Source organism: Crocodylus porosus, unplaced genomic scaffold, assembly GCF_001723895.1.
Source record: "Crocodylus porosus isolate Cpor-Errol unplaced genomic scaffold, CroPor_comp1, whole genome shotgun sequence".
In the NCBI taxonomy this organism is placed as follows: domain Eukaryota; kingdom Metazoa; phylum Chordata; order Crocodylia; family Crocodylidae; genus Crocodylus; species Crocodylus porosus.
This window is the reverse complement of record NW_017728906.1, coordinates 34,208,582-34,234,442: the sequence shown is the minus strand read 5'-3', so window position 1 is coordinate 34,234,442 and position 25,861 is coordinate 34,208,582. Positions and strand designations below refer to the sequence as shown.

Below are 25,861 nucleotides of genomic sequence, written 5' to 3'. Positions count from 1 at the left end.
CCTCTGGCACCACACCAGAGCACCATGAGTGCTCGTAAAGCCATGCCAGGGGTCCTGCAATGACCTCAGCTAATTCCCTCAGCACTCTGGGGTGGAGATCGTCCGGACCAGCTGATTTAAATACATCCAGTCCCTCCACAAGTTCCCTGACTAGATGCTCCCTGACCCTTGGCCTAGGTGCGCCTCCCCTGGGGTTTAAGGGGGGCCCAGAGGTGGGGTCACTGTTTTGGTCCCTGCTCAGGAAAGAAATCGTTTTCTCTGATTTAAAACAAAAAAACAAAAAAAATACACCCCCTAATTTTCCAATTTAAAAAAGTAACCCAAAATTCACACTTTTCTGTGATCAAATGAAACACCACTAATATAGGTATATCTGTATCCATGGAAAAATGTTGATTTGGGGTTACTTTTTTAAATCTAAGAGTTGGGGATCTGTTTTTAATTGGAGAAAACCAGGATTCCTGCTCCTGAGCTCCAGTCAGTGCTTTATCCACTGGGACATATTATCTAGATCCAACAACGTTGTTATAGAACAACCAGGAGTACAGGTTGCTTATATAGTCTGACTCATGAGCGGCAAGTTTACTATGTGGCTTTCTGATGCTAGGAAAGCTGTGTAGTAGATTAATGTTTGATTGATGCAATTCCAGAAGTAAAACCCATAATTAGCCGCCTCCTGAGTACCCAAGTTTTTTTGCTTTTTGATGCTTTAGAACGAAGTTCTTAACCAAACAGTGAGATCACAGATGAAGAAATACATCCTTCTTCCTTTTTGGCACCTCATTACATGCCAAGAAACAATAATTTTCATCTTTAGAGTTTATCCCATTAGCCAGCATGTAATTGGGATTAACTAACTTTTAAGAATTAAATTGGTGCAAGTAACACTGAGATTGTGAAGATGTTTTCATGATAAATTAATTCTGACTCATAGCAGCATTCTGTGCTTGATCCCCTCTGAGCTGCGTTGATGTATCCCCCCACAAATTTCAGTGAAGTTGCTCTTCTTTTACACCATCATAATGACAACCATTGGTTCTTACTTAATGTCTGTGTCTACACATTGCCCTACAGTGATATGGTACATTGCCGTATGGTGTACTATAGTGACATAGCGATCACGTGGGTCTGCATGTGATCACCAGCTACATTGTCATAGTGGCTTGCCCCCCTGGTATAGAGCATGTCACTACGGTGATATGGTGGTGAAATTTTAACCTTGTGCCCTGAGTATAGTGTAGTAACCACCCATACTGTGCCATGCTTTAATACTTCCAAAAGGACGCGCCCAATAAGAACAACATTAGTTGATTAGCATTTATGGATTTGTCAGCGGTATTATTATTAACCTTGATTACATTGTATCACTTATCACTGGTAAAATGACTTGATTGATCCAGTAGAAATTGCAAATGATGTTTCAGGATGTGTATATAGAGCTGGTTATGTGGTGAAATGTGCCTTTCAGCACCATTTTCAGATGGGAGCATGTAGGTTTCTTTAAGAAACTGTCACTTGCCTTTGTGTGCTCTGCGGAAATTTATTAGGATAGTTGCATGTAGTTTACTAGTAAATATAATTTTTCCTGTTCTTTAATTTTGCAGACAGAAAAACAATGGGAAACGCGGAAAGCCAAAACGTAGAGCACCCATTTTATGGAGATAAGCATGCCAGCCTGGGAAGGAAGCACACGTCACGCTCACTCCGACTTTCAAATAAAGCCTCTCGCCGGACCAGGCATGCTTCTTCTGGAAAGATTATCCACAGGAACTCAGAAGTGAGCACTCGATCTAGCAGTACTCCTAGCATACCCCAGTCGCTGGCAGAAAATGGCTTGGAGCCTTTTGCCCAAGGAGCCAATCTAGAGGACTTTGGAAGCCCCATTTGGGTGGACAGAGTGGATATGGGCTTACGGCCTGTCTCTTACCACACCGATTCTTCTGTTACTCCTAGTGTTGACAGCAGCACAGTTCTCACAGCAGCCTCCATGCAGAGCATGCCAGACTCAGAAGAAAGCAGACTTTATGGGGATGAAGCTACGTTTTTGGCTGAAGGAGATGGCAGACAGCACCACCGTTATTCAACAAACGGGACTTTCATGGAGTCTGCAAGTTTCAAGAAAAAGCGTTCAAAATCTGCAGACATCTGGCGGGAGGATAGCTTGGAGTTTTCACTCTCTGACCTTAGCCAGGAGCATTTAACAAGCAACGAAGAAATACTAGGTTTGGGAGAGGAGAAGGATGTTGAGGAAATTCAAGGGACGGAAGCAAGCAACAGTCCCCAGCAGCTGGTCAGCTGCCAACGTGCCAATTCTATGAGTGACTTGTACTCCCCAAAAAACTCAAGTGCTACAATAAATGGAGGCCCGCGGAACACCTTTGGGGCATATTGTCGGAATTTAGTGTCTGATATCCCAGATATTTTGAACCATAAGCTGGCATCTGCTACAGCAGAGGACACTCCTTCCTACAATAATTATAATACACTCCCCTGTAGAAAATCTCACTGCCTTTCAGAAGGTGCCACCAACCCACAAATGAGCCATAGCAACAGCATGCAGGGCAGAAGGGCCAAAACCACTCAGGTAAAGCAGTTTTATCCAATTAAGAAGTTGTAAGTGCATGAATTTTCTAAGGAGAAATGCATGTTTTATTTTAATCATGGATGTTTTAGGTAGGCTGTGCTATGCTGCCAGCTCTCTGTGTGTTCTGTTTTCTGTCAGCTTTCCCTTTCTGAAGGCAAGGATGCAAAAGGGATGGGGAAACAGGGAGGGACCTGAACCAGGTCACTTTAGGACCTGGGTTACTTCCATGAATGTTCAGTTTCTGATGCATAGTTCATTTTAAACCAAGGATTTTTTACTCCTTACAGCCATTTCTCTCCAGGAAGAATAAATTTGTAGTGTGACTGGAGATTTTCCTATATATATTGTTGTACTGGTGGTATATCTTTCAGGTATCTGGGTAAAGCTTGACCACTCCTCTTATGGGACACCAGTGGTATTATCTCTTCACTGGTGGTTCTTAACATTTTTAGATGCAAGACACCCCTCATTAGACACAAGTGCCATTTGGCAGATGCTGGCTTCAAGCTTCCACCCCTTTTTTGACTGCATAAAAATAACAGAGCAATTCTTCTGTTGCAGAAGAGTCAAAGTCTAACAGGAACTAACACTGTTAATTCCTATTTGAAATTTCAGGGTTTATCATGTTTGCACATCTAACAGTGAGAACATTCTCACCCTTGGTGAGAATAACTGATCTACATGTTAGCTTCTAGTGACTGGGATAAAAGAGAATTGTGAATTGGTCTCCACCAGTGGCCTTCCAGGTCTAAGTCCATGTGTCCCTTCCTTTCTCCCTCCATCAAAGTGGGCCCTGTGGGTTGAGGTTCCCCTTCCACTTCTACTGATTTATTGCCTGAAGTTCATATGCCTGCAAAATATCACTCAGAAAACAGTGCTCTTATTCTGGAAGAGATTGGGGATCCTGCAGGCAGTCTGCTTCTGTTCACCCACTGTTGATTGGAAGGGGAGAGGAAGGAGTTATTGCTGCACTAGCCAAAGAGAAGGGGGAGTTGTGGTAGAAACATTGCTTCTCCCGGTCTGGAAAATGAGTGTTAGCGGGTGGGGGATGAGGGAAGTGGTGGGGAGGGACGGATGCTTCCACTTGGTGTTACCACAATATGCAGAACAGATCCTTTTTCTCTCATCTCCAAACTCCTTTTCTCCAACCCTCAAACCCATAGGTTAGTAATGGTTTTGTTCTTCATTCTGTTGGTAGCTCGTTGATCTGTTTGACTGCTTGATTAATTAATCTGACTGAGTTACATTACATTGCTTGGTGTTGCTTACAGCAGGATAGCTTATTTTCTGTTCTTCCTAGGGATACAGAAGTGCATTGTGCAAGCAATGTGTGAGCTGTATACAGGCAACGTAGGTAAAAAATATTTGCAATCAGCGTAGAGTTCAGTTCATTTAGCAGGCTGCTCCAACAGTTTGAAGGCTACAATGGTGCCGAACTAGAGGACTGTCTACAATGTCTTTCATGCTATATACTATACTATTCTGATTTATAATCCTCCCTTTTTCTTCCCTTAGAAAAACCTCATAAAAATCACACTCCACTTATATTCAGGGTTGACTGACAATCATGCCCCTGGTTGTCCTGACATTTGTACTTGCAGTATTTTTATTCCTGCCATAAAAATACCGAGCCAAAATTGTTTCAGTGCAGTTTTTATTTTAACATTGTTTTTAAATACATTCAATCCTTTGGGTGCTTTCCTTGGTTATTCAGTTCTCTTGTGGGATTTTGTAAGAACCGAAGCAGTTCAAGATTTGTATTCTGTACTTACCTTTTACCCCTGAATATAAAAAAGTATTTTTCAGGGAAAATTGAACCTGGAAATGTGGGATTGACTCTAATATGCAGTCAGTTTATAAACGGAACAATATGGTATTTGGTCTCTGTGGGTATTTGTTCAGAAGCAAGGCCGGGAGACAGAAACAGAACATGCTGAGAAAAGCCTGACTACATAGGTCAAGTTTTGCATGATATCTCACGCTTCAGTGACTAACCTGATTTCATTCCATGGTTTAGATTTGGTGCATATGTAATATGCAGCACACACTACCTCTTGAGATTCAGGGAAAGAAACAGTACTTTGTACAGGGGTGAGAGACCAACAAATTTGTATCTTGACGCTGGATTGGGCTGGGCTGCTAGCAGTGCATCAGTAGTAGAGAGACTTAAGTTTGGCAGCATGAGCCAGGGGTTACGGGGTTCTGCAGGACAGGTGTGGGGACTGTTAACACAATGGGTCAGTGAGAAGGCCACTGGAGGGTGCAATGAGAAGCCCAAGTGATCAAGGAGCAGAAGGAGATCAGCTGGCACTTGCTTGTGCGAGGTGATTGGAGGCAGGTGGTTGGATTACTGGCTGTGCCTGATCCATGAAGATGTACTGCTTCTAAATATAAAAATGACATTCGAAACCAGCTGCTTCAGCCTCCTACAGCAGAAGCTTTGTACTTCAAAATCAGCTCTCTGTTTTTTGGAGACTTTTTTTTTTTTTTTTTGGAGTACGAGCAGAGAAACTCTTCAGTGCCCAGACAAGATTATGAGAAGCCACACAGGATAAAAAGCCACAAGAGGAAATAATAAAAAAAAGGTTGCTGTGTAAGAGCAATAAACAAAGTCATTTTCATTAAAGAAGACTGTTAGATTCAGCTTCTGCCTTGCCATTCTCTTCTGAGTCTATTAAAAAAGGAGAGTGAAGCAGTTGGTAAATACTGAAGCTGCATATATATATTTAATCCTTAATGTTTATCATACTATTAGAATATCCCTTAGGGGCATTTCATGAGAGTAAAGAATTTGAGTGTCATTTCATTAGACATCAGACGTACCCTGTGACTTCACTTGGAGACTAGTTTCACTAGATATCTCTCCCACTTTCAGACTAATCCTCAAGGCATCTCAACACCCATTATAACAATAAATAAAATAACATTAAAGCATCTGAAACGATTGATGTTCCTTCCAAGCCCCTCACCCTAATGCTTATTTTCAGTGATATTTTTTGTTAACCTAAACTTATCTCTGGTGAATCTAGGAAAGTGACTTGCTTAACTAGTAAAATAAAAGCAAAGTGGAACCCTAAATTGTATGCAAAATGAACAGGGTTCATCTTTTCTTGGTGATGGCTTGATTAGATGGCTTCTGGATAAGGAGGGAATCTGTTTGTGTACCATGAGTACTCACTGACTGTTTAATGTAGTTTTTCTCATATCTCCTCTGTGAGATGGGGCAATACTATTCTCTCATTTTACAGGAAGAAAACAGAGGCAAAAAGTCTGAAGCATGTAGTTGGGAAGGGATTAAAGGAGCCCCAGTTCTAGGCTTGTGTTTAAGCCACTGGCCATCCTTTCAGACCTCTTGCATGCAGTTCACAAAGTCCTTGGCTGTGATGTTCAGTCTCCCTGGACCTGTTGGTAAAAGTGCTCAGACCTGCAAGGACATGATACCCTCCTGCAAGAGGCTCCCAGAGACTCCAGTCTCTCAGTAGAAGTTGTTGAGATTTGCAGATTGAGCCAAGAGCAATGGATCTGTGCTGCTTCATTCTGTTACGTGACCTGAGGTCTGGATCCTGCTGTTGTCCTTTGAGAACAACTCTTACAGTGTATATACATTGAAATGATTTGCTTCAAATTTTCACAGAATCCAAGGTTTCCAAAGTAATGAGTAATTTTTTGTTTGGTGTCCATCCTGATGCATGTTAAAGGAACACGCAGTTTCTGAAAATACTGAGCACTGTTCTCTGAAAATCAGACTCCTTTAATGCATCCCAGAAGACCTGAAATTATTCCTTTTAAAACACTACATCCATGTTTATTTTTATATACTATTTTGTCCACGGGCCCTTTGCCTGGGCCTGGGAGCAAGTAGGTGGATTTACAACAAAACCTCCCGGAAAACCAACAACAAAACCAAAAAAACCCAGAGTAAAAGAATAGAATCTCTGTATCTGCTTTTGATTTCAAGAGAGAATAAATACATGAATTTTTTTTCACTGTTTCTACTGAAAAATGTCAAACTTTAACAGTGAAACGTGGGAGTCTCTTTTACTTAATTGGGTGCTAGAGCCTTTAGCAATAGGCAGACAATTAGCTTCAATATGTGCAAGCAATTAATATTCGGCAAGTGGCTTTGGGGCACCCACACTGCAGTTCTTGTTTTTCATCACAATTTAACATTAAGGGTTCAGCTATGCTGAATCAAGAATTCCAGTCAAGCTCTGCTGGGATCCTATTTGGCTTTTGGAGCTCATATGATGTAGGTGGAAATGGCTTAATTGGCTGACATTTTCACCCATTTTTGCTTAAAGAAAGGCAGTTCCTCTTGTATGCAGCTTTTTTTCACTTTGGGTTCTTAAGAAACCCTCGGAATACTAGAGTGTTTGTTGAAATCTAAATTTCCTGCAGCAACTGCATTGTGCCCAGCCAGGTTCTCAACATCCATTGAGATGCGAAAAAAATTATCTGGCTAAAGCTCATCCAAAAATCTCTCTCTCCCCCTTCTTGCAGATTTCTGCACAAATATAACCATGCAACCCATAGTACATTTGTCCTCAATAACTCTAATTAACATTCCTGAAGTCAAATGATGAGGAAGAAGCAATAACTCTGAGATATAGTTTTGTACCATCTCCAAAATGTGCCCTCTACCTTCTGCTCCATGTAAAATTTGTGATTAGAATTGTGGGTAATAGTGGTTGTCAACAAATGACCATGGAAGTCCAGTAAACTTAAGGGTGTCATTTTCCAGCATGCACCCATTAATTAATATTTTGAAAACTGGAGTATGGTCTGAATACTCTTCTGGTTTGTTTTTTAAATAATTGGTGATAAAGGACATAACCAGTAACACTTTAGATTTTAGAAAATAGATGCAACTTGCATATGAAGGGATTGGTCTTGTTTTTCCTCAAGCGGCTGCTCCGTAGTAGTAAACTATAGGGGACTCTACTTCTTTCAGAAGCTTTAGTTCAAGTGGTGGCACTGAGAGTTGAAGGATCAAACACTCTGATCACCCAGGTCGGTCATTTACATTATGTAGTGCAAGAACCGTGGTAAGTTGTCCCTTGACTCTAACAACAAATGTCTGTGCTTCAACTATAGTATCATGTTCTTTATAAAATGCAATGAGAAGAGAGTGAGCAGATTTTTCCTGTGTACCCCTTTTGGAAACATGAAGATGCAAGTACCAAGCTCAAAACTTGGTTCCTGACATTGTTAAAAATATTTTGGTCACATTTTCAAGTCTATTACAATTTTTAGGTCTATGCAGATGTTCAGCTAGTGATTTGGGATCTCAGGCCTTTCTTAAAAGAACATCCTTTGTGGAAAAATCTTATAGAATACAATAGAAATTAAACCACTAGGATTTCATAGGAATATGATCAGGCTGTACATAGATATCAATCTAAAAATACAGTTTAACACAGACTCATAGCTTTCATGTGGATTTTTGTACCATCCCATAGGCTGGTGGTTTTCTTTTAAATCTTACAAAACTTCTCCACAGAGGATAGTTGCATGTATTTCAGTTCATAGTCTTGTCTGATATTAGAAACATGAGTAAAAAACATGAGTCTTATTCCAACTAGAGTCAAATGAGAGGGTAGAACACTTATAATGATACACATCTTTTATAAATGACTAAATGTGAGAAGTATAACCACATTGCTTTCATTCTGTGCATCTTGTTATCCCAAATACTAGTTAGTTAACCAAAGTTCTGTGATACCCTGCATTTTAAAACTCTTACCCAAATCTCTGTTGTGTATCTTAAGCCATGTATTGAGTATTACCATTCTAGATATTTTAAAACAACCAGTCCCTTCATAGTGTACTCGTATTTCTGCATTGTGGGGAGAAGAAGCTCATGGAAATGCACATTTTGGACTTCTTGGGCTAACATTTTATTACTCGCTTACCATTTCTTTTCTCCCCTTGTTCTTTGAACAGACATAATGGGAGGAAAATCAGCAGCCATTATAGCTGATGTGGTTCCATTAAGTTCATTTTTAGACGGAAAAAGTTTGACGTTTATATATGTGGAGTGTTTGTGCTATTGTAATAATTGTGACCCCTATTGGCTGTATATACCATGTGTCTGTAGCTTCAAGGACTTCCTGCCTCGAAAACCACAGGCACTTGTCACAGCTGACTCTGATGGATGTAGCTTGCCCTAGCAAGCCATTCTAGTTAAGTGTTTTCAGTGAAACATTTATTTTCGGAATGCTTCAGTTTATTATCCTGTGACCTAGTTATCATCTAGCTTGACAGTCATGTTTCTGCCTTGTTTAGTTACAAGACTGATCAGGGGAACTCCTCTCAAATGATACATGTTTCCAAGGTGCTTTTTCTAAGTCCATAGAAAAGTAGGGCTGGAAGGTACCTCACAGGGTCGTCTAGTCCAGCCACCACCCTCAGCAGCCTGAGAAGGTGCCTCTGTCCAACAGGAGGGGGCTGCAGGCAGCGTTGACCTCACCCCTTCTGCCTTCCACTGCAACGCCAAGCACTGGAGCTACCAAGCAGTCAGGTTGTTACTTTTCTTCTTTCTCTTTTCTAGCCTGTCAAACACTTTCAAGGAACAGTCAGCTCTCCTTGACTTGTAATGGGTACAGCCATGTAACCCTGTATTTTACTTCATGGATGTTCATAGTTGTTAGGGGCTGGAAAGGACCTTACAGATCATCAGGTCCAGCCCCCCTGCACTTGGTCAGGAAAGACTGCTGGGATCAGATGACCCCATTTTGATCAAGGGTGTTGCCACTTACTTAGCTCCTATGCAGTCAGAATGGGCATGTGTTAGCAGTTCCCTTTAAAAATTGTCTTCCTCTGGGTGGTCTACTTGGTTGCAAGACAAGCGAGCTTTGAAGGGCCAACTCAGCTTGTCATTCAGGGGTGGGTGTGGGTGGGAGGAGGGCCACAGCCTCAGGGCTTTAAGACCTGGTTGGAGAGATTTCCTGCGTTGCTGTTGGCAGCAAATAAGCTACTTTTGCTATGAGTCTTTGTGGGAGTAGAGAGACCTTGTAATGTATTCCTATGTGCAAGAATTGCAAGCACCGCGGTTTTATTAGATTAAAGTCTGCTTCTACTGCCCTTGTTCACATTAATACTTGGGTTTGTCCTATTGAAATCAGTGCCAAAGAAATGAAGAAACTGCTTTGTATATATGCTCCCACAGTAATGCTCCATACTGTTTGCTGTTAAAGGGTCTATTGTCCTCTCACTGTTCATTCCCACAAACTAAGCTCTCAATTTTTTTTTAAAGAAAAAACAATTCCATATGGATATGAAAGAAACCTTCCAAATGTAGAAGGAGTAAACATGTAGCATCATGTTCTTGAGTTTGCAAGCAGCCTCAGACAATCACTTGGGGCTGCCCCAGCTATCTCTGTGAAGTCCAATTTGTAGCAATTTTAAATAAGGCATAATTAACTACTTCACTACTGATTATTTTATTATATATCATGCTAGCTGAATGCCTGTGTGGGGGCAGTGAAGAATACTGGAATGAGGGTTGTAAGGTATCTGACTGCTATTAAGGATTGCTGGGGAAGGGAGTTTAGGCCCTTGCTGCCCAGCATTTGTACATGGTGCTGATTTATCCCACCAGAGGAAGTGGGACAGGTGATATGCATCTCTCTGCTGTTCTCTCTTGCATCCTACAACAAAAAGTCCCTTACTCAGTTGCCTAAACACCCAGCTTGTGTACTGAGAGCCCCTCCAGAGCTAAAATGCAAAACAGTGGGGGCAGAGAATCAGGGGTTGAATTTACAAAAAATATTCCAAGGAATATGCCAATTAGATTAGCCCTTCACTGTTTCATTCTGTACACCACCTCCATTTCTGTATTCACCTGAACCTGCCTCAGAATTTTGGGTCATTAACTCTTAGCTGGTGGTGCTCAGCTCGTCAGTGAATCCGTGTTCTGCTGTTTTTCCAGGATATGATCAAGATGGATAGAGACATTGTGAAAATAAGAGTGATGCTTGGTCTCTGAAATGTATCTAAAGGAGTGGGATAATACCTAGTTATCTAAATACGTTTTTCAAGGAATGATAGCCAAAAATACCATCCTGTTGAATCATTTCAAACCATGGCAACATTACCTTTTTTTTTCTTTTTAATGCAACCTATCCAAACTTGCAGTGTTTTCAGAGTGGTTACTCTGGTGTTTGGTATTTTGTGCTGCTCATCATATGCACCACACAAAAGTCAAATACTTAAGGTTAATTTAGTTGACAGGGTGTTTCAGCTGTGGGAAATCTCCAGAGGTATCAGAGTATAATGCAGACTTGCCATGTAACTGTACCTCATTCATAGTATGTTGGGGCAGCTCTACAGAACATAAATGAACAACCCCACATTGAGTTTGCCTTGCATTGCCAGCCTTGGTCTGTTATTGCCAGTATCACTTTTTTTTTTAATGCCAAATGTATTGCCCAGGTGTGCGGGTCCACAGATGTCTTCTAAACGTTCTTTGTTATCAACTCCCAATTCCTTTTGTGGTGGCTATCTTGCATGAGTGTGCTCTCATAGCACACTCATGTAAATGTTTAAACTCCTCTGATATTTCAGCCACCTGTATGATATGAGCCTGATGTGATATACTTTCCAGGAGCTTTCAAGATGTTTCTTTTCCTAGACAGGGGTGTCACGCTCCGGCTGGGCTCTGCCAGCTTTGCCCAGCAACAGGTGCTGTCAGCACTCTCCACACAATCCGGAAAGCCCCTAATTGAATTGCTGCATGGCCCTTGGCCATGTGCTGGGGAAACCCCGTCCCCTGTGGAAAATCCCCGCGGATATTTTTGGTGCAGAAACGTGGCCAGTCGGGGCTTGAAATTTGTTTGTCATCTGGCCTATAAAAGCTAGGGTTGAGCTTCCGCCCAGGGAGAGACCAGAGCGTTTATTGCTTGGTGGGCAGGCCTGGCCAGCTTCCCACGGTTTCTCCTGCCTTCGGACTCTTTGGCACCCGATTGTGCACTTGAGTATCAACCGCTCGTTCATCGTCGTCTTCGGTTTCGAATCCAGCGCTTCGCGTCTGTCTGTTGTTCATCCCTCACCTGAGCCGTGAAGGACCCAACCAAGTGTAACCGCCTGCACAACCACATCCACACCAGTGGGGCGTAAGTAAGAAACCAAATAAAGTTTTCCTTGGAACCATTATGAGTCTACCTTTCCCTCTCGCGAACTAACACCAGGGGATAGAACCCACCGGGGCTATAGCCACAGCCTGGCTCGCACCCCGCACATGGCGACGAGGATGGGATCCTCAGCGGAGGGAGACGAAATGCAGCTGGGCTTGAATGCCCACTGCCCATGGGGTGGAGGCTACCGGTCTGTGATGACCCCGGACGATCTTTGGGACCACATAATCTTTCATCAAGCAGGTGGCTCATGGGACACGGAAGTGTCAGGATACCTTTCCATGAAAACCGGAGGAAAGGAATGGGCTTTTTCACTCCCCCCCGCTGCGTTTGGCTGCGTGATGGGGAACCCCATGGTCATATTCTGACCAACGGGAGAAGAGAGCGCCCTGTCTCTTGCCAAGGTTAAACCGAGTAAAACCGCCAACCCCACTCCGGCACAGGAATTTGCACGTTGTATTCGGTGTGTGCAGGGGAGAGCCCACCCCAGCCGACAACTTTAACTGTCCCCACCTGCGTGAAGGGACCCACGACCATGAAATGCTGACCCAGTGCCTCGAGTCATTGGAGAAAGACGGCCGAAACCCGACAAAATGGGCCGCTCCCAAATGGGACAAAGGGAAAATAGTTAATGTTTTATTTCGTGTGGTGGTCAATCTTCTGCAGGAACACTGGCATCTGTCTGTACACCTAGAGACCCTTGCCCAGGCCACGAGAGGATAGGTGGAGGCCAAAATTGACGCTGAAGGCGCAGAGCCCAAGCCCAGCCTGCCACAGGTCGCAGAAAAAAATGGTGCCGAGAGCGAAGTGGAGCCCGGTCCATCGGCCCCGCTCCCTTATGATCAGCCGCAGCCTATGTCAGCAGGCATGTCGACTCCGCCCCGGCTGCTGGCGTCAGTGAAGAAGAGCGGGAAAAAGAGAAACTATACCTGTCCCTTGCAGAAGCTGTGCCTATTGCTTTCCAGAAGACTATCATCGACCCTCAAGGCAGCAGTCAAACCACCACGACTTTTCGGAACCGCACTCACACCGAGCTGCAGGACTTGATGAAGGAAATAGCGATTCGGCCTGATAAGAGCGCCGTCTGTTGGCTCGGCTGATTAGTGATGGAAGCGTCATTGGAGCTTCTCAGTGGAGAAGGCGGCGCATTCCTGGTGCGGCATGGAGGGTGGAGCAGAGGCCACATGTCCGACCTGCATGGCCTTATGTATAACCAAGCCTGGCCTATCCCATTGCCAGCTCTTGTTGCCGATGCGCTCGCACGTCGAGCTCACGTCTGGCATGAAGGATGCCTGACTAATCCAAAACCGCTTGCATTGATTCATGCAGCGGTTGGAGCATCTTATTGTTCTTGGGATCCTATGGCAGGAGCCCTTGGCCTCACTGCCGCCCAGGCTCAGGGTCCATGGCTGCACCGATTTTTTTTTTTTTTTTGTGTGGCTTTCGGGATCAGTTCCCTGCACAACCGAGGCAATCGAGAGCACAACAGAGCTATATGGGAATGAACAGGCGGTCATGCTACGCCTCTTGTTGTTACTGACAATTGGTGCACCGGTCACACAGTTGCTAGCGCAATTGCCACGCATTCAGAAGGTCTTGCTGAATGAAGGAACGACAGTCAACGTCGTCGTTGAACCTAAAGATTGCCCGCCGTCTGTCTGTCTCGGAAGCTCGGTTCACAAGGCCCCAAGAAACCATAGTGGCACACCACCTCAAGCTTGTCAACCACTCCCTGATCGTACCCCTCGTGAACGGGCTATGTTTGGATTCCTTTTACATCATACCAGGTTGTCAAAAGACCAACTGCACAGAATAGGGGATGAAGGCCAGAAGATTTTGGCTACCAACCTAGGCTTCGACGATTACGGCAAGCCAAAAAACGAGTAGCGGCCGCCAGAGCGACCGGCGGCCCACCTGGTGATATGCGCCCATATACGAACATCGGTATAAGAAATCCCACCATGAATAAGAGGCAGTTGGTGAGATTTCTATTGGACACCAGTGCACAAGTTAATATAATTCGCGAGGACTACCCACACGAGAGAACCAACACCGTGCTACATGTCCAAGGCTTGCACTCATCATCCACCACGCAAGTCGTAAAATTCTATCCTGAGGGCATCACGACGGTCCTCCGGGCTGTTTTAGGCAATGTCAATCTCCTTGGAATCCCTGGCATCTGTGACTTGCATCTCAAGGGAGCCGTGCTGGAGGCCCTGCCTCTCACTGTACATCTACCTGCATATACACCAGAAATGAAACGGGGGCGTGACAAGTGGCGGTATTGTCCGATCCCCACAAGAGTCAAGCTACAAAGCCTGTTGAAAGATCTCTTGGCTCGCCTATGGGACGAGGGAAAGATTGTGCCCATCTCACACAGTGTATACTTCTTGGTGGGATGGGGCATAGCCAAGGCAAGCAATAGTCAATCAGTTCGCCTGGTCATGGATTATTGCAAGGCGAACCAGCGGTGCCTCTCTCGTTATCATGCACCAAAACGCTACCCAACATCATGAGTGAGATAATCCACTTTCAAGCTATCGGGACGTGGTGGGGCACAACCATCAACCTCAAAAATATGTTTTTCTCCATTCCACTTGATGATGTTAGCGGACTCCTGAATGTGTGTGTTGAGGGCCAAATCTTCAAATGGAATGTCTGCCCGCAAGGGTATTGTAATGCGCATGCACTTGCCACTGCTGCCATGAACACCACGTTAAGCAGCTTTCGACCAACTGGTGATACTCGAGTCTGGTCGTACGTCGATGATCTGGCGATCATGGGATCATTGCGTGACGACACAGAAGACACCTTACGCTGCTTGACTCTGCACCTCCGTACAAACGGTTGGACTATTAATGAAACTAAATCTTCCACCGCACCACAAAGGCAGTTCACTTTTCTTGGAACAGTGTTCGACATAGACACACGCTGGGGAAAGACCCCTGCAACTTGAGCCCAGCGAAAAACATCCAAGCATACCCTGAGACTTCAAGAGCATCTTAGGAAAACTTGCGTGGCTCCGAACCTACATTGAGCTGGCCGACCTTGGAGTTGTCAGTCGCCTCCAACAGCAGGTCCGGAAAAAGAGTCGCTGTCATGCACCCTGGACCACTTCGGACTCCGCCCGTTTAAATGATCTGTTTGAGAAGATAGCCGAAACAAAACTCGCTAGTTTCGCTCCAGATCAGACCCTTTCAGTCACCATTGGGTTCACAGAGACTCATCTCTTTGCCACAGGAAAGGCCGAAGCAGGCAACACAGCATTTCTGTTACACCACTTCTTGCAATGTAACCAACATCGTTACGGCATGAGCGGAAAAGTCTGTCTTGGGCTAAAGATGGTAATCCAGATACCATTGGGAGGATGCTGCACGCCAATGCCGTATTTGTGCAAAAGAGAAGGGGGCATTCAACCCTACCTTCTTCGCCCCAGGAAAGACACGGCAACTGAATCTGATGGGACCCCTCCCCGGGGCAAAAAGTCATCCGAAAGGTCTTGTCATCGTCGATCTTGGCACATGGCAGGTAGCCTGTCAATCGCTCAGTCGCACCCGGGCGACGGACATTATCAGCGCTCTTCTTGCAGTAGGTTCTTCCTGGCAGTTACCTACGAGCATTCAAAGCGACAGAGGTCTGCCGTTTGGCAGTGAGAAGCTTCAAGCATTTGCACGTGAACACAACATCAGTTGGCACCTACACCTGCCCTACCACCCCCAATCTAACGGGGTTGTCGAACGCACCATTGGCCTCCTGAAGGGGAAACTGTGGCTGGCCAACAATAGAAAATGTAAAGGGTGGGAACGACATCTAAAACTATACCTCCTCAATATGAACGCTGATAAAGATCTATGGCAGGAACGCATGTCCAATCCTCAACTGCCGTGGACGCCGAAATTCGCCCTTGATGAGCCTGTGGGGCTTACCTTGCCTTCAGAGAGAGTGACTCACCCGGATCCACTCGAGGCAACGATGTGTTGCGCCGAACAGTACCCAAATACGTACTACGTCCAAGCCCACGTGAAGACTTACCTGGCCTATCACAACTGGCTGGCCAGACGATCGAGATCAACCTAATCATTGTTTAATATTTGAATTTTCTATGTTAATGGTTTCTGCTTGTCTTTTATAGGTGTTTATCCCTACGATGATATCTCCAGTTAATCTGCTAATCACGTGTAGCTTCACTTTTGTTGTGTCAGCTGACGTGCCATCCCCATCAGTCCTGACAATTGGAAATACCTTCCTGGATGTGATGAGCCTACTGCCGAATGTCTTGAACAAGAGGGCGACAACACCGGGGTTAATAGTACCAAGTACGGGCTGTGTTTCCCAGAACCTGTTGGTGGTAACGGGTTGCATTTGATGCTTTTGGTCGCTCATCCCAGCTGCTCCATGCAGAACTGTAAACATCTTTTTGCTCGCAGCACCTGTGCTGTCCCGAGACCAAGCATCATGGAGCAACCACGGGTAATAACTACCCTGTCTCCCGCGCATGCCAAGCGAGACTGGCCATACATTTGGACAGATTCTCCACAGCTGACCCCACCTAATCATGTAACTTGCCATACTAACTTAAGTGCCATGTTAACGGCCTTTAACTTTGATCTGAAAACCCTGAATAGTAGCAATCCATTCGGAGACCTCATAACGGCAGTTCAGTTCTTAGTACAGGAAGGAAAAGGAAGGGGGCCACAAGGTAACAATCCCATCTTCCAATGCACTTATCTGTTGGGAGCTAGAGCCCTGCTGTCGGCCCTACGGGGCCTGAGGGTATTTTGTAATCAGACGCGGGACCGATCTGCTACCGCATTTGGGATTTCTACGGGTGCTGTTAAACCCATATTAAGAATTAACTCCATATGTTGTCACGGGGCAAGTTTAGCTACATGTAATCATGCCTGCTTTTCTCAGTAGGGTTATAAGCCAGCGGCTAACATATATCTGACCCTCTCTGTGTACAACCTTGTCCGTGGACACAGAATAGGTTATGGAGGTTTAATGACTTCCTCTTTAGTATGTCCCAAGACTCCCAGACAGGACACAACATCCTTATTAGCACCTGGCTGGCTCTGGTTAAATTTAAATCGCTCCACTGTATCGCATTCGCCCCCTCAGGAAACAGACACGTCTCATACCTTAGTTTCGGCCTATATATGGAACCCTGATTTCACTTTGAGCAATTACACTCACTCCCCCCAGGTTAAACGTTCCCTTATGTTGGATCCTGATAAGGACAGAGCTTGGAACCTAATGACACATCGAGACAGAGTAGCAGTGTATTTTCCCTATTTTGGCTCCTGACACACCATGAGCCGCATTGTCCTTCTGATGGAAGTGGTAGAAAAGTTGGCTAACGTGACCCAGCTTGGTTTCGAGGAAACCCAAAAGGCTATAAGAGAGACCCAAGCCGCAGTGTACTATAACCATCTCGGCTTGGACTACCTCCTGGCGAAGGAGGGCGGGCTGTGCTCAGCCCTTGGGAACAGTACACACTGCTGCTTAAGCTTCAGTTTGTCTTCTTTTTCCCTTGACCATGTCATCCAAGGTATCGAGGACGCAAAGTCTCTGATAGAAAAATCCAAGCTAAAAGAACAGTCCTGGCACAATTGGGGAATGTCATGGCTGAATTGGCTAGGTCTTGGCAGGCTGAAACAAGCGCTCATAGGAATTGTATTATTTGCTGTAGGAATAAGCATAAGTTTGTGTTTGTTTTGTGCTTTGTTCAATTGGTTAAAAAAGAAAGTGATGAATTTGTCTGCCTTTGTATATACCCAGTTGCCCCAGAATGCTACTGAAATCGAAGACGAGGACAACGGCTTGTTGTAGTTGAGTGCTTGACAGCAAGGGGGCATGTCACGCTCTGGCTGGGCTCTGCCAGCTTTGCCCAGCAACAGGTGCTGTCAGCACTCGCCACACAATCCGGAAAGCCCCTAATTGAATTGCTGCATGGCCCTTGGCCAAGTGCTGGGGAAACCCTGTCCCCTGTGGAAAATCCCTGCGGCTATTTTTGGCATGGAAATGTGGCTAATCGGGGCTTGAAATTGTGTTTGTCATCTGGCCTATAAAAGCTAGGGTTGAGCTTCCGCCCAGGGAGAGACCAGAGCGTTTATTGCTTGGTGGGCAGGCCTGGCCAGCTTCCCACGGTTTCTCCTGCCTTCGGACTCTTTGGCACCCGATTGTGCACTCGAGCATCAACCGCTCGTTCATCGTCGTCTTCGGTTTCGAATCCAGCGCTTCGCGTCTGTCTGTTGTTCATCCCTCACCTGAGCTGTGAAGGACCCAACCAAGTGTAACCGCCTGCACAACCACATCCACACCGGTGGGGTGTAAGTAAGAAACCAAATAAAGTTTTCCTTGGAACCATTATAAGTCTACCTTTCCCTCTCGCGAACTAACACCAGGGGATAGAACCCACCGGGGCTATAGCCACAGCCTGGCTTGCACCCCGCACAAGGGGGACTGCTTCTCTGTTCCTTAAAGCGTACAACCAAGTCAGATTGGAATGAGGTGCTTAATTTCTGTGCAGCTCCTGAGAGGTTTGTACTATTTTCCTGTCAGACACTTCTAGGTGTCAGCTGCCCTTTTATGCCTCACATTATTCTGGACAAAAGAATTCTTCCCGTTTTGGAAAGCAGTATTATGCTACAATAGTGGCTGAGCAAAACAGTATGAGTAATATGTGATGATGATACATTTTAACACTGAACAGACATAATTTAAGTACATTCTCTTTATAGGAAGCTTAAGGATGACTTAAAGTAGGATAAGGGCACGTTAAGAGTGTGACTGTGGTCTATATTGGTGCATGGCAGTTAGAATAGAGGATGTATAGGTGCTGCTGGTGGGAGAGGACTGTCCTTTGAACCCACGGAGAACCACTTGTTGCCTTGTGCCATTTGATCTAAGAGTTTGTTTATGAAGTGTCATCCATGTGAGGAAGGAATATGCTTCCTTCCTCTACCAAGAAGCATGTTGCCCTCAATTATATCTTTGGTATCTAATCAGTTTTCAGAAACTAGAACTTCTGGTTTATTTGCTTGATGTACAGAATATGCGAGAGAGGTATAAGAGCCATCCATACTAATCAAATCTTTCATGAAACCTTTCAAGATTATAGATGTAATAGATCTAAGATTTTATCTTTGGCTTATCAGTGCAGTTGGTCTTTATTTGGCAGCTTGGTGAAATTCTCACTTTGTTATGCAGGGCTTACTAAGACTTTCTCATTACCTATGATATGGAAGCTACCTTATTGGCAGTGCTCATTGTAGGATGAGGTCCCAACAAGTGGTCTTGGATAGTCAAACAGTCTGATCAAGAGTGGGAAATGTGAGATCGAGAGCGAACATTAGAGCCTCTGTGCAGGGCACGTAGAAACCTGTTCATCCCACATCCTTTCCCTGGTAATCCCTTTATCAAGGAATGAAATATTTTTTGTGCTTTAAGAGCCTTTTTGATCTTTCTTGCAAAAAAGCCCCAGAACTTTTAAGTGATACATTTTCTTTACGAGAAGGTTAGTATCCCTGTAATCCTGGTGCCGGGAGGGGGCAAGGTAGAAGGGTGAGGAGGAAGAGAGATGGTGGATCATGGTGGAAAAACTGGAAAAAGAAAGTGGGTAATCTTTAATAGGCCCCCTCTACAAGTTACAGTTATTGCACAATTAACTAGTTAATTGCACAATTATTTGGAAACCAGCTGCATGTGCAAAGTAGCTATCACATCATAAAAAGTTCCAACCAGCTATAAAGTTAGACCTCAAAAATGTGCACTAACTTTGTAGCTAGTTGCTATCAAGCTTTCATTTGCATGTGTAGCATCAGCTGACAGGGTTCCCAGCTGCAGGGGTGCACCATGTTCAGTGTAAAACCCCTGAGCCCCAGCCATGATTTCCAGGGTCCAGGGGTTGCATTCACCCCTGAGTCTTTAGGGATCATAACAACCACTATCCCCAGGGATTTCACGCACCTCAGAGCCATAGGGATTGTGGCAGCCATAATCCCACTGGGGGTTTCACACCCACAGTGGTCCCCTGACCCCCAGGTTCCCCACACCTCTGGACCAAAGGAGGAGGGGGTAGATCTCCCTGTAGTGATCGTTCAGCACCAGGGGTATCCCACAACCCCAGGGCAGGTAGGGGGAGGGAGGAATCACCCTTGAGACAGTCTGTCCAGCCCCATGGGTTTCATGCACCCCCATGGTTTTCAGTTGTGGTGCGTGGGGCTCCCAGTCACAGGAGCTTGTTTTTTCTTGGTTTGGGGAAGCCCGGGATCAGGCTCCCTCTGCACTGGCAATAAGGTGCAATGGGATCTAATGCATGATCCCACAGTCATGCCTCCTGCCATGCACGTGCATATTTAGAGGAGGTCATGGAGGCATATGAGGTTCTGTCTTTGTTTTTATTTAATGTACAAGGATGGCCAAATTGGCCAACCAAGCTTTTGAAAGTTGGCCTCCCTCATTTCAGCACCTAAATCTAGTACATGGTGTGATCAACAGGAGCTGGGCTCAGCATTTCACTCCCTTGGGCCCTAGGTAATTGGTGCCTAATTTTAAGTATACTAATATGAGATATTTGTTTAACACCTTTGTGTGTTTTGTGGTGCCTTACCTGAAACCCACTGTCCCAGGAGGCTACCCATTCCCTCTTGGCATGTATCTGGAAGTGTGGTATTAGGCCTCTCAGTTTCAGTTGAACTCCTTTAGTTTAATCCTGATTGGTATGCAAAATATAAGATATAAAGGTGCCAGTAAAATGTCATCTGACTTTTGGACACACTTTATACCCTGTGTTAAGAATTAGCTGGCAGTACATTATAAGTTCAGAAGTCAAACATCTGTCTAATGAGTGCTCTTAACCTTACTAACCTACAGAGCAATTCTCACATACAGCTGCCAGTTTAAGATAGTTATCTCACTAAATTCTGTGTTTGGAGTGCATAAATATGAACATGGATATCAACTGGCAGTGAGTTTGATCCAATCTAAACTTTTACATATTTGGACTGTAATCTCACTGAAAAGACAGATTCATAGAGGCCATTTTTGCTATGGGAGAAAAAGCTGGAAGTCTGTACAAAAGATGAAGTGGAGAATCTCCTGGTAGAAAATGAACACTCTGTATGTAGCTATAATGGAGTAAGAATTTATTTTGGTCACAAGGAATGAACAAACAGATGTAGGGGGCAGGGTTAGAATCCTAAAATCAGTGTATTGGAATGTGGATTTGGCACACCTAGTCCCTTTCCTGCATTGTTGCAAGGTTATAATGCTTGCAAAACACTTTAGAGTTTATACTCTTGACTGTATATATTATGCAGAGCTTTCTGTTTTGAGTGGGTTTTTTTTTGGTTTTTTTTTTGTTTTTTTTACAAGCATGAGCTAAACCCATAACACACTCATGATGTACTTAATGTTATTTGTAGACATGGAAACAGATGCAGAACTGTGACACATGCACACAATCATAGTCAGGGTGGGGATTGGAACTTGGGCTCTATGCACAAAAAAAGTGCAGTAGTGGGCTCATAGTTTTAAGAGCTGCCTCTTGGGGAACTCTCATACCAATAAGGATATCCTCATTGGCTTCTCAGGTGGAAAATTAGTGTTCTTTCTAATTCAGTGTTTCCTGTAAAACACTTCTTGTCAAGGTTTCCTTAGTTTTTAAGGACATATAAATCAAGGTACCTAGCTTACTTTCTGAGCATGTTTGCCTGTCGTTTTGATCACATCTATCCTCTTTTTGCACATAAGCTTCTTGTCTGTACTTTCAGAAGTCCCTCTATCTTCATTATGTCCTTCCTTATTCAGTAGTAGCATATAGTCAGTATTTGTCTCTGATCTGCCAGGCTCCGTTGGCTGCTTATTTTCAAGCATGCCCCTTAGTGCTTTCTTTCATGCTAACCTCATGTTTGGGTGGCATTTCCTGTAAACGATATCATCATTCTTCTTCAAAATCCTCCTTCAAAACCTCAGCCTGCCATGGCTCTTGAGGCCATGTGGATCTCCATCATGATGCCTACAACATGACAATAGTTGGACTACTGGTGTTCTGAATCCACTGCCTTAGCATAATGACCAGGCTTGTCGCATTATGGTCTTGTACTTCCTTTGTATCTTTTATATTCCACTCTTATCTTCTGACTGACATTGTATCTTGCTTGGGCTAAATTTTTAGGGTATTTTGAATGGTGTCTAGTATGGTGGCATCTTGGTTCATGACTGGAGTTCTTGAATGCTTTTGATAAAGCAAATAATAATAATACATGGCTTCCTAGAACAACAATGCATCTTTGTTTATATGATTGTCCAGGGATAATCTTCAGATGACTAAGATATATCCTTGGATATAGGTGCAAGCATACAGTATTAGTGTTTTCCTTTCAAAGCTTTTCTGTGTGATTACTATTTCTTCAGGTACTGTAATTTGTTAGGTGTCATGTGGTCTGCTTCCTCAAAACTTCATGGCATCGTCGACTTAGCTTAAAGTGAGTGGGTTAAGCTTTGTTTTACCCTGCTGAATTAAGGTTTGGGAACCCATACTGAAACTATTGGTCATCCTAAACTGCTGCCAGAGGCCAAACTCCAATGCCTATTCTTCCAGTTTGTCTTCACAAAGCATATGTGAGGTATTTCTGAAGTCAAATAAGAGAGGAGTGTGAAAAAATTCTCGCGTGAGAGATTGGTTTGCTTGGTATGATGATGTGCTGCTTTTTCTTTTACCTAGGATGTGAATATCGGTGAGGGAAGTGAATTCACTGACAGTGGGATTGAAGGTGCAGCCACTGATACGGACCTTCTATCTAGACGTTCAAATGCCACAAACTCCAGCTACTCTCCATCAGCTAGCCAAGCTTTCATTGGCAGTGACAGTGGCAGCAGCTCAACAGGAGATGGACTCCGTCAGGGAGTATATGAGAACTTCCGCAGGGAGCTGGAGATGAGCACCACGAACAGTGAGAACTTGGAGGAAGCTGGTTCTGCCCTGAGTGATGAGCAAAGCAGTGGTACCTTGAGTTCTCCAGGACAGTCTGATATCCTCCTTACAGCTGCCCAGGGCACAGTGCGGAAAGCTGGAGCCCTTGCAGTGAAAAATTTCCTTGTTCACAAAAAGAATAAGAAGGTGGAGTCAGCTACCCGTAGGAAATGGAAGCACTATTGGGTTTCCTTAAAAGGTACGGTGGGCACATCTTTGTTATTCTTTAGATAGATACCAAAGTGGTTACATACATTTGGCGCTTACTCCAGAGGTCTTTGAATTTGATGTACTTTTAATATTGTTTTTAATGCTTAAAGATAAGTGTCAGTCTTGTAATGAGCACCATCCATGCTGGCCAGTGTGTGTGCCTATAGCTAACTTCAATATTAGGGCTTTAACATGTAATAGAGTTTCTCTTGTGTCTGAAACAAATGTGTGACTGTTGTGAAGGAAGGAGTTTAAATCTGTGCTAGTAGAGCAGCGACCTTTAATAGTACTGAAAAAAACCTGCAGAAGTAGTGGGAAACAGAAGAAGAAATCATTCCTGATTTTTCTTTTCCTTTTATTTTTTCCCCACCTCCCCTCCTCCCACATGCATTTTTGTGATGGTTGCTAACAGGTGTTATCTTGACACAGCACAAACCAGGTTGCTCTACTGCTGTAAAGTATAATCAATCCATGCCATACTTGAACTCAGGCTACCAGCAGTTGGATGTAGCATGGCTTCTCCAGCCTGTGCACAGAGGGTCTTTTTCCACTGAAAAAGCACGTTTACGCCATCTCTATAAAGTAAATGCCTGCAAGCAATGGTTTTGGAATTGCTGCTAGAACTGTGCTATCAGCAACAACATGACTGCCGTTATTAAAGGGTAAGCAGTTTGGGGCCCAGGCTGTGTGTTTATGTGCATCTTTATAGTGCCTGACACATTAGGCCCTGGATCCAGAATGAGACTTCCAGAGGCTTCAGTAATGCAAATGTTAAAAATTAAGTACTGAACAGTTGTAGCCCTGATAAGGGACGGGGTCAGCAGCACCAAAAGGAGCAGCAGAGTGGTCTGTTAGACATGGGTAAGACCTCGTTATGCAGCTGACTTGCCTTCATATAATGCTTGACAGACACTGCAGCTCTGTTCCTGTTTTCCCTTCCACATTTTCCCATCCTGTCTGTGCTGAGTGTAAGCTCTTCAAGACAGCACGCTTAGTAGGTTACCTTTGGCTCCATAAAGCAGCCTTTGGAGAACCCACTCTGCAATTACATTAAGCAGCCAACTGGAGAAACCAAGTTTCTAGGTTAGAGTTGCCAACTCTGACTGAAGCTATTCCTGGAGATTTTTTTCCCCAACATGATGCAATGTCATTAATCGTACTGTTCTATCAACTCACAATATCAACCTCCTGGATTGTTTTCAATAGTCATTGGGAGATCCATGTTGATTCTGGTAGACTCCCAGTCGGCCAGTCCAGGAGGGTTGGCAACCCTGTTTTAGCTTCCCCCACTCTCCTATTTCCCTGCTCTTATGGGCCTATGTTTGCCAAGAGTTGCAAAGGAAACTGGTAACACCATCCCTATATTCCATAACATAATAGCATTATCTGAGGATTTCGAATGGCCAACATCTTTTTTTGTGCTCCAAGTTGTTCACAGGGAAACCATGATGTTATCAGGTTCCCTGATGTGATATTGCTTTTTCATGTTGACTGACTCTTCAAGAGTCAATACCCATTGGAAAGGTAGCTGCTGAGCCCAGGGGATAAAGGCTATGCCTTTTCACTCTACAGTTCTTGCCAGGTAACATGTAAGGGTGCTTGCCAGGAGAAGTTAAAAAAGGAGTGCGGGCCAGCCCTTTGTAGTTGTTATAGAGGTTGGGGGAAATAAAAGAAAAGAAATTCACAGATGAGAGCACAGTGAGAACCCCTAATCTCATCTCCTTCTAGCAGAGGCAGTGTGATGGGAAAGTCTAGCTGTGAAGAGTGGGTAAACAAAGAGCCATCTGGGAGTGAAAAAAAGGGAAGGATGAGCATCAAGGCAATGTTATTTTAAAAGTGCCTTGACTCAAGTTGAGTGTTTATTTCTTAGATTGCTCTGCCTTAATAATGTTAGCATTTAAATGAAGCTTTGAAGTTAGCAGCTGCTATTGTCTGGCTGCAGATAGTTTTTTGAAAGGCTGGGGTAAGAGGGTCGCTGTGCATCACTTTTCATTATGAGGCTATTTTCCTTGGGGGACAATAGCAACAGTCATTTTTAAAAGAATTTTTTAGACAATGTTCAAAGGCAGCAAAAGTTTGAGAGAGAGAGAGAGATCATAGAGAGTGACTGTGCTTTGCCTAGAAATTATAAAGTTTTTTTTGTGTGTGGATAGCCTGAGCATTATATTTTATCCTCGCCTAGTATGCCCAGTTTTTGTTCCTATGTTGCTAAGACTTTGACTGACAGTGAAAACATTGCAGTAGAATAAGGATTGCTGTTTTGCTTGGTTTTTTTCTTCAGTTATTTTTCAATGGGGATAACACAGTGTAATCTGTTGCCCCCCCCCAATCATGAACCTGTATTCAATAATTAAAAAAACTTGATTTTTGCCTTCAAGGAAGTGTAGTAATGAGCAGGACAATTTTAGAGTAGACAGGCCCTAAGGAAAACAAGTCTAGCAGTGCCAACTCACTTGTCTGGCATTATGAGGGGAGTCCACGTTCGAGCATGTTGGGTTTTGGCTGTCTTCCAATGTGGCTAATAGAGCCCTCTTACTTGTGCCTTCCATATACAACTGTGTTTTACCATCTATACTACAGACGAAATAGGTCCATCCCACAGTGTACGGTGATGCTAGGTGATATGCACATACTATGTAAGGTAAGGTAGAGAGCATTCTTAGGGGTAGACTCAGCAAGGCAGCCAAGAACTGAAAAAGCGGTGGCAAAAGAAAATATCTACACCCTCACTTGTGATGCAGCTCTTTTGTGGATAATTGGAGTCTCCAAGGTGTTCACCCAGTGTGGCTTTTTTTTTTTTTTTTTTTTTTTTTTTTGAAATGAAAAGTGACTATTAGCATCACTAGAGGAGGCAGGGGGATGAGGTGAACAGGGCAGCAGCCTTCAGGGCTGGCTTTTCGGGGGAGCGTTGCAAAAATAACTGCTGCTGCAGCTCATGGCTGGATGCACTGCAGCCTG

General features: G+C 44.2%; 1 protein-coding gene across 8 annotated transcripts in view; it reads left to right on the top strand.

The window, feature by feature from the left end:
* TIAM1 (T-cell lymphoma invasion and metastasis 1) overlaps nt 1-25,861 on the top strand; it is a 263,725-nt gene that overhangs the window by 148,415 nt on the left and 89,449 nt on the right. For all 8 annotated transcript variants that reach the window (XR_002099702.1, XR_002099703.1, XM_019528813.1 and 5 more), the window contains 2 exons: nt 1,605-2,584; nt 22,445-22,892. Coding sequence is in view for 6 of the 8 variants with exons in the window: in XM_019528813.1 (XP_019384358.1) it covers nt 1,616-2,584; nt 22,445-22,892 (1,417 nt within the window). In the remaining 2 variants the exon portion in view is untranslated. The remainder of the gene's footprint in view (nt 1-1,604; nt 2,585-22,444; nt 22,893-25,861) is intronic.